This window comes from Zosterops lateralis, assembly GCF_965231275.1.
Source record: "Zosterops lateralis genome assembly, chromosome: 2".
Taxonomy (NCBI): Eukaryota; Metazoa; Chordata; class Aves; order Passeriformes; family Zosteropidae; genus Zosterops; species Zosterops lateralis.
In genome coordinates this window covers 109,862,956-109,875,236 of record NC_139763.1, presented here as the reverse complement: position 1 = coordinate 109,875,236, position 12,281 = coordinate 109,862,956, and the positions used below count along the sequence as shown (strand labels likewise).

General features: G+C 37.1%; 1 protein-coding gene across 3 annotated transcripts in view; it reads right to left on the bottom strand.

The window, feature by feature from the left end:
• GBE1 (1,4-alpha-glucan branching enzyme 1) overlaps positions 1-12,281 on the bottom strand; it is a 135,752-nt gene that overhangs the window by 47,426 nt on the left and 76,045 nt on the right. For all 3 annotated transcript variants that reach the window (XM_083854626.1, XM_083854624.1, XM_083854625.1), the window contains exons 8-9: positions 4,961-5,076; positions 4,149-4,276 (exon numbers count right to left, since the gene is read on the bottom strand). In XM_083854626.1, coding sequence (XP_083710752.1) covers positions 4,149-4,276; positions 4,961-5,076 — 244 coding nt within the window. The remainder of the gene's footprint in view (positions 1-4,148; positions 4,277-4,960; positions 5,077-12,281) is intronic.

Here is a 12,281-nt window from a genome sequence, read left to right as displayed (position 1 = left end):
TACCTTAGAATATTTTAATAGAGTACATATTTGAATGGGAAGAGACCACAGTAGATGCAGAGTTTGAAATAATTAGCTCTCTTGAGCTCCAAGTAATCAATAGGAAGTACAAAGTAGTCAACAAAAGACAAATTAAACCTTCATTTTGTTTATTGATATTTTGCATAAGCAATGGCATAAAAAAAGGTTAAATATAAAGTACTCTACGGAAGAAAAATACAATCTCTATTCCTTTCCCAAAACCAAACCTATTGATCCAGCCAGTCCTGGAAAGTGACATGCTCTTACTGCATAATTTTCTAGTTTCATATTGATGGAAGCTGACTATTCTTAAATTTGTAATTCCCAGTCCTCAAAATATTTTTTTCACCATGTTGTTAGGCAATTTTATCATGCAGCATTCTCTTCTGAAGTTATCTGGACAGAAAATGCAAGTCTCCAATAATTGCAAAATATCCATCAGTACTCAATTTTATTAACTTTTGTGGGAGAATGGCTTCTCACTGACAGCAGTTACAGATTAACAAACACCTCTCACATCTACACAACAGAATTTATAGAAATAATACTGACTAAAACCAGGGCTTAATCAGGAAGCTCATTCTGATTTGCTGGATCCAATCCAGTTTTCAATCCACTTGCTGCACTGGAATAGTGAAAAAGATTTACACTTCAAGTCCTACACATACACACATGCAGGCACACACAGACACTGACATAAGGGAGGAGATCAACCAGATCACCAGAAAGCTCATGGATGGCATCCCAGGGGTGGAAGGCAGGGCTGCCATCCAGAGGGACTGGCTGGAGGAATCAATCAGCAGAAATGTCACACAGAATGTCACCAAGTTAATCCCGACCCTGGGATGGGCCACCTCCTGCTTCCATCCGGGCTGGGGAGGAAGGGGCTGGGGCTGTGGGCCAGCAGCAAGCTGAGCTGGAGCCAGCAGCCTGTCCTGTCCTGTCCTGGCAGCAGGGATGGCCAGCACAGTCCAGGCTGTGTGAGCACCAAAGCCAGCAGAGCAAAGGAGGGCATTGTCCCCCTGCAGTCAGCAGCCACAGGAGCGCACATTCCACAAAAACGGTGCCCACATTCCACAAAAACACAAACAGTGAAGTGGAAATTCTTTACAAACTTTTAGATGTGATAAAAAAATTCAATGATTCTCCTAAGTCAGTTAGAAAGACAGACACAGACTCCTGGTCTCTAGATTATACAAGACATGATGTGAAACAAAAGCCTTTTTTTCTGTGATGCCATGATGCCTCTGCCAGGAGGAGATCCAACTCTGAGATTTAAGCAGCTCTCATCTACTTTAGTCACAATATTGAAAGACAGATTTTTGGAAAATAAAATTCCAAAATTAACAGTATTTATCTATGTCTACAAAATTTACCTGGACACACAAAAAAAAAAAAAAAAATCATAAATAGTTTGTTTAGTAGATCTTCCATCAAATGTACTTCTACCAGGAAACTTCCTAGCCTGGTACAGTCCTCAGACTACAACCCATTACTGACCTTCCACACAGGAGGAAATGAAGTGGCAACACATGATCCAAGGGGGATCAAAAAGGACTTTGAGACTTCAGGACAATTGGTAAGGGAAGCTCAGGCAGAAGCCTTATTCTCCTCTATGACTCCAGTTGAAGACAGCAACATTGAAAGAAATGGATGGACTGAGTGTATCCATACACTGCTCCATGGTGTCCCTGCCCAAATGTTGGGGGTTTTGACAGTGGAATGGCCAGGAATGCTGGCTTCAGACAGGAATGACATTTCTCAGTGATGTCTGTATTGGAACCAGCTTATGTGAGCCCATGGGAGTCTCATGAGGCAAGACCTTGGGGCAACCCCTGTCATCAATCCAGGCTGGGTGTGAACAGATCCAGAGCATTCACAGAGAGATTTGGGGGTGCTGGTGGGTGGGAAGCTGGACGTGACTTGTCACTGTGCTCTTGCAGCCCAGAAATCCAAATGTATCCTGGGCTGTATCCAACGTGGGCAGCAGGACAGGGAGGGGATTCTGCCCCTCTGCCCCGCTCTGCTGAGACCCCACCTGCAGGGCTGCATCCAGCTCTGGGCTCCCAGCACAGCAAGGACAGGGACCTGCTGGAGCCAGGCCAGAGGAGAGTCATGAAGATAATCAGGGATGGAGCATCTCTGCTCTGAGGAAAGGCTGAGAGAATTGGGATTGTTCAGCCTGAGAAAAAAAAAGCCTTCATGTTGACCTAATTGTGGCCTTCCAGTACCTGAAAGGAGTGCACAAGAATGATAGAAAGCACTTTTTGCTAGGATATGTATTGACAGGACAAGGGGGAATGGCTTCAAATACGAAAAGAATAGGTTTTGATTAAATATTAGGAAGAGAGTCTTTACTGTGAGGGTGGTGAGGCACTGACATAGGTTGCCCAGAGAATTTGTGGATGCCCCATCCCTGTTGAAGGCCAGGTTGGACTGGGCTCTGAGCAACCTGGGCTAGTGGAAGGTGTCCCTGTTCATGGCAGGGAGTTGGAACTTTTATCTTTATGGTCTCTTCCAACCCAGGCCATTCTATCATGCTCTGATTAAACATCCAATTTCAAAGCATTTGTTCAGACCAGGTTTGAAAAGAGCTGCATACAAAAATAGAAAACATAGCATACTTTTTCTTTGCCTGTTTGTGTTTATAATACTTCAGGCATGACAGAATTTCACTTAACATTTTTTCTTCCCATTATAAAGAACTTTAATCACCACTTTACTTAGAAGACCAAAATGAAAAATAAGCGTATACTCAGTAACACCTAAAAAATTACCAAGACAGTGAATATACAGAATATTAAAAAGCTGTAAAATCATCAATTAATTACATTAATTAGGGAATATATTATAATTAGTTATGGCCAGAGAAAAAACATTTTTCTCACATGGCACTGCTACTGCAGGCAAGCAGACATTCTTCATTGCCTTTTGTAATTTTCAATTATGTCAATAGTTTCTCCTTCTGAAATTCTCCCTTAACCATGAAGCATATTGATCAATTCTGTGATTCATGTAGCGACTTCCTGAGGCAGAAAATTATGTATTGAAAAAGAAGCAGTTCTCAACTTAAGCAAGAGAAACTGAAGACACATCTTATTAAATAAAAAAGAACTCTTAGACCAGGTAATACAAGATAACTAAACCCAGAATTTCTTTGGTAGGAATGCTTATAATCTAAGACTACCAAGAAAATTAACTGATTTAATTTCAAACAAGCCTACAGCTCAATGAAACCACCTCAAGTTTGCTGCTGATTGCTCCCCAGATGCTGTTATGATACAGAACTCTATCCTAAGTAAGAAAATAAGTTATGCAGTATTTTGTTTCCTATAGATAAGAGAACTCCTAAGCATCACAAACCTTTTTATTAGAAATCCATATAGTCCCTAATGCTATTAGATAGTGCCCACTTTTTCTTTTAAACAAAATGAATTCTTTAAACATAATAACAGAAAAAAACATCCTCAATGTTTAAATGATTTTTCGTGTGCATAAAGACAAAATATCAATGAAAATATTCATAGAATTTTGAATGCTCTGCTGTTTCATACTCTTAGAAGGTCCATGTCCATGTGCCAGCAACATTTTTCAGTCAAGAAAATTGATCTCAATCAACTTGAGTAATATGGTCTATTTACTCCTTTAGAAACCTGAAGAAACTTAATAATAAATTTAAATTAGCCTATATATTCAACATTTATAGGTTTATTGCATTTAATTTGAAGGGTAATTGTCAGATACACCAATATAATTCAAAATATGCAAAACATCATTAGGGCAGTTAATCTTTAGTACCACAGAGCACACCTGACAAATGGCTATCATGCACAAGTAATAAACTAATAAAAACAATTCTCATTACAAATGCAGGGTGATGAAGGAAAAAAAAAAAAGGAAAAAGAAATCACCACATTAATTAATAACCTATTAATGCAGAGAGAATTCCCAGAGTGCATATGCAGGTTGTTTTTCCCCACCAGGCAAAGTCTGTCCACTAATTAATATTTTTCAGCTCATGTCACTGCTTGAGTACCCAAAGTGTGACTTGATAATTAACAGGAAATTCACATCCTAAAGCAAACTAATCAATATTAATGTCACTTAGGATGGCAAAATGATCTTACCTCTGCTATGGTTATGCATTCTGGGTGCAAGGTATTAATCATATGGTTGGCCAGCATCAGGTAACACAAGGCGTCTTCATCCACATGTAGGCCAAAATACTCATTGTAATCTCCACTGAACCCTGTGCCTAATAAGGCAAAAAGGTTTTTTTTATTTAGAAAACACAGGTATTTCATACAATATCTTATTCTATAAGATATTAATGATTTTCCCTCTATGCTCATAGCAACAAAGAAAGAAAATTAACAAATCTGGAAATTTTTTGATCATTCACAGAATACCCTGAGCTGGAAGAGACCCACCAGGATCACTGAGTCCAACTCCTGGCCTTGCACAGGGCCATCCCTCAGAATCACACCCTGTATCATCCAAGTGTTTTAGGAGTCTTCTGAACCTGTTTGTGCCAGCTGTGTTGTGCTCCCATCTAACCATCCACTGTGGCCCTCCCACCACTTTTGCTCATGCCAATGACATCAAATCCCTGGAACTGGGCTTCAAGCTCCTCATGCTGCCTGTGCTGGTACAGAAACACGTCCAGTGTGGTTTGCTGTAGCTGGCACCTTGTGGAGCAGATTGAGGGATCTTCCTGGTGTTTCTACCCTCAAGTTTTGGGTGTGCCATCCCACTGCTTATCACTAACAAGCCTGGCTTTGTCCCTTCCCATCTACTTTCAAACTCTACCAATAAGCCCCTCCAGCTCCTGTGCTAACCCCCTTTTTTGTCCCTGAGAAATAGTGAACTTTATAGCACTATTTCTACAGCAACAGAGCTGCAAGAGGAGTGCTGGGAGCAGAGCTGATGAATCACTTACCAATGCCATGGTGGTGATACAACATGGACGTGACGCCATCAAACCGGAATCCATCAAAACGATAGTCTTCAATCCACATCCTCAAATTAGACAGGAGGAATCTCAGGACTTCCCAGCTAAAAAAACACCAGCATAGTTTATTAAGCTTTCAAAGCCTTGGGATCAACTAGAGTTCTTTATACCACGCTTGCATATGTTCATATCTTTACAGCTAAAATATCTTTATACCTCCACTTGCATATGTTGTGCTTGTACTGTATGTTTTACTATTTTAATGACTTCTTCCCCATTTTTCATTAGCCTTTCTCTAAAAAAATTTGTCTCTAAGTCTTTGCCTTTTTACTGCACAAAATCTTAAGACTGGAGATAGGAGGTTAGTAAAAACTGTCAACTATCTACATAGGCATCTAACAGGGTAGTGTCTGAACACATATATTTTACTACCCATACTTGCTGGTGTAATTTTCTTTTCCCTCTCTAAAGATGGCTACACTCTGTAGGAAAAGATGTTATAGAAAAGGAAATAAAATTTTAATAGGCAAGACCTTCTCCCTAAGATTTTATGGATTTATAGCAAATTTTCAGCATAATTGCTGTTGAAAAGCTGCCTTTCCCAACTAATGACAAATTACATGTCACCAGTAGAATATCAAATCACCTCCTATGTTATAAATTTACACATCTGAAAAATAAACCAAGGGGAAGTTGAGGAGCAATATTTTGAAATTCAGAACACGGGGAATGGGGTATAACACACACACACAGAAAGCATGGAGATGAAATCAAAATATAAGAGGTTCCAAAATTAACAAGCACATGGAAACATTCATGAACAGAATTTGATATTAAGGAATAGAATTGTTTCATGAACAGTTTTCCTATTATTCATCACCTCCTCTCCCTGGGCATTGGTCTCTGTAGCTTCAAAAGACACCCACATCTTGTTTCTACTGTCCACCCTCCATGGCACAGCCCTCTCTGACACCCTCATGTGCATCTCCTGCAAGCCACAGCTCTAAGGAGCTCACCCATCTCAATCAGCCAAGAAATGATGTAGTGAAACTGGTTTTAACCCTCATCTTCAACACTTGCCAATGTTGCAATTTCCCTCTAACCAATTCTCCAAGAGAGCACATCTACAACTCCACTTCCTATCAAGTTTCTGTTCAGAAGAAGAGCCCAGGAGCAAGTGAGGTCTCTCCAGCCACCCTCTGCTGGGTGAGACAGGAGTAACATTGCACAAACCACACCACAATTTATCTATGCACGTGGCAGGCACAGGGTAGTGAAGGGGACCCTTCCTCCATTTCATTTAACAGACATCAGAAACAGCAAATTCAGGAAGAAAATATGACACAAGGAATAAATCCCCTTATGACAAAACAAATGTCACCACCTTCCTTCCTCCAAAAAAACTTGATGTAAAAGATGCTTAAAGTCTTGAGTAAGTGGTATTAAAAGAAAAGATGGGAGGCTATGGACACACAATAAAGCCAAATCTTGATCTCACTAAACAGCCAATACTTGTTAACTTTGACAGAATTATAATATTTCTCCTTCTTTCTGCAGTCACTGCACAGAGATACACATTGTGCATACAAAGACAGAAATACTACCAAATCAAAACCTCCAAATTTAGGAAATGTGAATCAGCTCACTGTGAATTCTTTCAGTTCAACACCTTTCCTGGGCATGCATTACATGATAATTTTTTTGTTGTTATTCCATGGCTACACACCCCTGCTTCAAATCATCCAATTCACAAGTTAACACGACACTAGGAAGATCTCTCTCGTGTCTGAAGAACCTCTCATATATTTATTATTTCTCAGGTGAGATGGTTTGCAGTGAATGAACAAGATAGAGATTGCTCTGATATTGAAAGGGATAGAAAAGTATCAAAAGTCCTGCAAACTGGTCACAAAAACACAATTTTGTACAAATGTTTGCTGTATCTTTTATCTGATTCAGCATGAAATTCACGAAAGCAATTTTCTGCAAGCCAAATACTGTGAGAAAAGAGCACAGTATTTTAGCAAATAAAAATAGTATCTCACACAGAATTAAGATAATGCATGCACAAGGAGTACATTAATTACTACAAGAACCATTCAGACAAAGCTATTTCTTCTCATTATAAACTGCTTGACTTTTTAACCTTAAAGTCCTTAAGATGGTGAAGAGGATTTCTACATTTGTAAAAACTACACAGAAGCCTCAAAATGGATAACAAATGTAATTTTTTCCACCATTGTTGGCACTGAAGATTGATCTTTGGGAGAAGATGGAGAACCAGTATGAACATAAATTGTAATGACTTTTAGATGGAAAAGCGACAACAATAAAAACAAACAAGATGAATTTACAGCACCAAAGTATTAGTTAGAAAATTGATGAAATCAAAAACCTGAGTAGGAGCAGCAGATGTTTTCCAAGCATCTGATTGCACATGGGAGAGAAGATAATAAATAAATAAATAATCATATTATCTCTGATTTTAGCCTAAACTTGGAAAAAAATCAGCTTTAGGATAATTTTTAAGAAGAATATCCAGCACTAGCAACCCTATTGACTTTTAGAGAGATAACCACACAGCTCCAACACATGAGCCAGAATAACAGATTTTTTTTTTGAGACACGCAAATCGCACAAACCATACAGAGGTTAATTTTTTCATCCAAGTCAATTTGTTCATGGGAGCAGCAATATTAGACATAGAAGTTGACAGAAAAAATAACTTTGCAGAAAGCCAGCAGAGGCCAAAACTGAAGAGGCACAATTGAGATACTTCCACCACAGGACCAGTAAGTTAAGAGTATTTCTAAAACAGTACATTCTTGTATTTTACAGACAGATATGGAAACCGGACAGCATCCATTAGGAATCTAATTTCTTCTGGGGAAAAAAAAAAAAAAAAACACTATATTGTAAGTTATATCCTAAAAACCTTACATTTTTTGCATATTACAAAATTGAGAAAGTCCTTTCATTGCATGCATGATCAAAATCAGGAAGGTTATGCTGTATCATCATTAAGGAACAGAATGATTTACAGTGTAAGAAATCTGAGTAATTCAGAATTCACTCAGACATTCAAAACAAAGAAGATCTTTGCAGAGAAGTATTGCTGGATTTTTTTTTTCCTCACCCTTGGAGCCCCTAGCTCATTTATTAAAAACAGATTTCTTGTTTGAAAAAGTGAAATGAGCACAGCTACTTAATTGACCTGGTTTCATGAGGTGATGAGAAATTTAACAACTTTTCTATACTAGGTCAGCAGAAAACCTGTGAAATTGCTTACAAGACACACTTGTTATTTACTTTTTTCCTCTATACTAATAAAAAAAGCAAAATAATGATTCACCATAAACATTTTAAATTCCAGTCCATGATGAACATGAAATATTTAGATGCAAGCAATGCATTTAAGCCAGTTAATTTTGTCACTATGGACAAAAAATAATATTGGCTGTGCCTAATACAGTTTGAAGATGTAATTCTTGAACCATATTAATGTTGACCTTCAGGAATTGCATTTATTACCTATGTATTGGAGAACTGCTGACCTTATAAGAATCTAGACTTTTATGATGATATACCTTTTTCAGTTCTTAGTGCTTAATTAATTTAAGACATAGCAGCACTGAATTGCTAAAGCATTATTTCTCAACTATCCCCAAACACTTCAACAGCTGACTGGCTTAAATTCAATCAAAAGATTGCTAAACAAAGAAAATGGCATTCAGTCTAATGAATACATTGCTAACTAGAATGCTAACTTTCAGTGAATCTGGTGCAAGTTGTTTTATGGCCTGAATATCTAGATCTAATACAGAGATATTTGGTTTTTTACCACTGCTTATGAGCTTAGAGTTGCATGAGTAGCAGTTCCCCTGCTACTTAGATGCACTTAGTTTGATTAAAGTTATACAAAAGGGTAATCAGTCTAATCCTGTTTGAAAATCAACAACAGCAACAATAAACCCCGTTGTATTTCAACCTTCTCAATTCATCACAAGTAATTCCCTTTTGCCATCTACAAAATATCACTGCCAAGACCCCAAAGTCCTCTTCAGCCACAAGGAGTTGAGAGGCTGGAGCAGGGCAGCAGTGCCTGTTCAAACCAAGGGACAACCCTGACTTGCAGCACTACACCGCCCTCAACACTCCAATTATCCTGAACAGCATTCCAGGGCAACATATTCAGCTCTGTCGGTCAATAGAACGTGCTGAAGTCTTTAACAGAGCCAAAGAACTTTTGTTGGGCAATACAAACGATGCCGTCTCCAAAATGGACTGTGCAGACAACCAGCAAAAGAGCTGCCCTCTTGGGGCATATGATAACCTGGGAGGAGAAGGGGTCAGCAGTAATAAATATATGTTATTTATATATAATTATACCAGTCCCTCGAAGAGACAGAATCAGTGAATTACTTCTAAATCTAGAAAGTGGGTTTTATTCTTAGCCACAGAAATTGAGGATTTATTGATGCCAGCATAATTACAATGACATGATTACAGACTATATCAAATAAATTACTGAAAGATTGAAAGTTTTCTCTAGCAGTTACAAATAATGGATACTTTTATCAATAGTTGTGGCAGAAGCCATCTTTGTTTAAGCCTTAACATCCCATTCACTGCATTAAAATGAAAAAGCTCAAAAGAATTTGAGAGTTTTAAGGCCAGCCTTCAGGAAAAAAAAATCCCTTATTATTTAAGTAGCACTATGAAAATGTAATGAGAAATCAAAGTGTAAGGGCTATTTTCAAATTTCGAAGCATTTGTTCAGTAAAGATCTGAAGTGCCTTCACAAACTAAATCATATTGATTTCTTTTAGGCAAAAGTTAATAGCAGTAAATTAATTGGATGCAGAGTTGCACAATTACTTCTGTGCCCTTTCATGGGCAAAACTCCAATTCTTCATAAATCACAGACAAATATACATACTGTATGTGCAATATATATATATGTGTGTGTATGTATAGTAACAATACACATATACAATATATGTATTATACATAATTCACATTATGTTTTATATATTTACACTTTTCTATTTAATAGTTTTAGTAAGCAGAGCACTGGTTATTATGTAGCTTTTTTTGGTTTGGTTTGCTTTGAGAGCAAACAAGAGCAGCAGCTTTGAAGATACAGAGGATTTTCCATTTTAGTTAAAATTAGAATTCTAGAGTGTCTAACAGACCTTCTGGAACTATTAATCCTGATCCTCATAAGTCCACTGCTATGTAGGGAGAAAGCAATTTTTTTCCAATATGCTGTAAACAATATCCCAGCACTATGCATTTATTAGACTTATAGACTGATGTTCAGTAATTACTTTGGGAAAATGATTTCTTAGAAATAGGCACATTGATTATTCATATAGAACCAGTAGTTCTGAAGGGCTCATTTAACTTTTTTCCCCTCAAAAGTCTACTACTTCTGTTGGTAAAAAGCGGTGCCATACAGCAAGGTGAAACAAGAATTTCTCAATTTTCAATTGTTTAGATACTTGATGGATACTTTAAAAAGACACCTCATTTTAATTGTGCAGGTTAATTCTGCACCAACTCGGTCTAATATTATGCCAATGGGTTAAACAGGTTTATGAATATATTCACATGACTTTCCTGCAATGCCATTTGCACAAAAAGAAATTTTCTCCTCAAATGAACTATGGACTGACTATATAAGGGTTTAAAATAACCTCCAAGTAAGCAGCACTGTTCCAGGCTTACATATTTCTGGCTACTCCTATCCACACTTGGTAAGAGTAAACTAATATCAAATAATGTATTCAGTTATTTGCCCTATAAAATGGAAGTAATAATTCAAATACTGCTCAGCAAAGGTTATGTCCTGCAAAATGTGAATATGAGAACAGCCTTGGAGGCAAAGCAGGTAAGTACTTAGTGTGATGAAATTTAATATTCTTGATGCTTTTTGCTCAGTGGGCTTCCTGAGGTAAATAGAAAAGGAAAAAAAAAATAAAAGAGGTAAGTATGAAGACAATTACCTGCAGTTTTAACAGAGCCTGCAGGGCATATCCATTTTAAAATAGAGAAAGTATCAAAAAATAATATTACAAAGCTCTTTTAAGTGCTGATAAAGTCTACATGGATTTCAGCTCTGATTTGGATAATTTAGCATTTGTCCCACATATTCTACCCAAGCAAATTATACACCAATAAAATAACAATCTTTGAGATTATTTAAAATTCTCTTCTCCCAAAATAAGCCCCTTAGAAAATATTAAGTTTGTTTGGTCATATAATCAACACTGCAAAATAACAAACAAAATTTGCTGTTTGACAAAATTCAACTAAATCACAGCTTTAAAGATGTACTGTCAGAATTTGCATACAATTTAATGCAATTCATGATTTCCACAATTAAACAGTAGTTTACTGTTCAACACTGAGTTTTCTCTCAAGTGATTATCTTCAACTTCCTTTCTTCCCTATGTATGAAAACAAAATCACACTCAAAATCAATTCATCCCGTTAGCAGTGACAAAAAAATATTAACTGCCTGGCCAATTGTTAACATTTTTAAGCTCCACTTTCTCAAAACCATCTTATAAGAGTGAAATAGTGCTTTCTATAAATCTAATTCCATTTCTCACTTTAAAATAGTGGTTTCCTAATTTATGCTCACACAAGTGACTTCAAAGGGACACTTGAGAAGGTGCCTGGTTCCACACAAAAATATTTAAAGCATTTGTATTATGTTTGTACCTTCAAAATGCAAATATAAACTGGTTTAATTTGAACTCAGGGGCATTTTTTTTTTCTAATGCTAAGCATTTTTTCTAATGAATAGCAAGAAGTATTTAAGCAGCCAAGAAGCAGAATGCATCACAAAAGAGAACATTTTTAAAAGTCCCACATAAAAGCACTAGAGAAGTGAAGCAAGACTTGACCTCTTGAGAAAATTCCAGCATTAGTACAAACATATCATCAGATCTCTCTTTTTTCTATAAGTTAGAGAGCACTGATGATTGAAAAGTCTTTTCTGTGTACAGATAGTGGCAAATCATAGTTTGTTTTGTCTCAGTGGTATGAGGCTCAAGTTCATCTACACCATGATACCCAGTAAAATACCTTATCAATCTACCATTCAGTATCCAGATGCTACTACTTTTTTTTTTTTTAAAGGAATTACCTTAAAATTCCCAAACAAAAACTTTAATCCTCAAGCAACAAAGCATGTCAGCTGCCTTTTACGTTAATATGGAAAAATCAACCTCATAAGGAATAGTTGCTACGACAAAAGAAGACTGAAAAAGGGGCAAACTTTTGCATTTTACCAACCTAG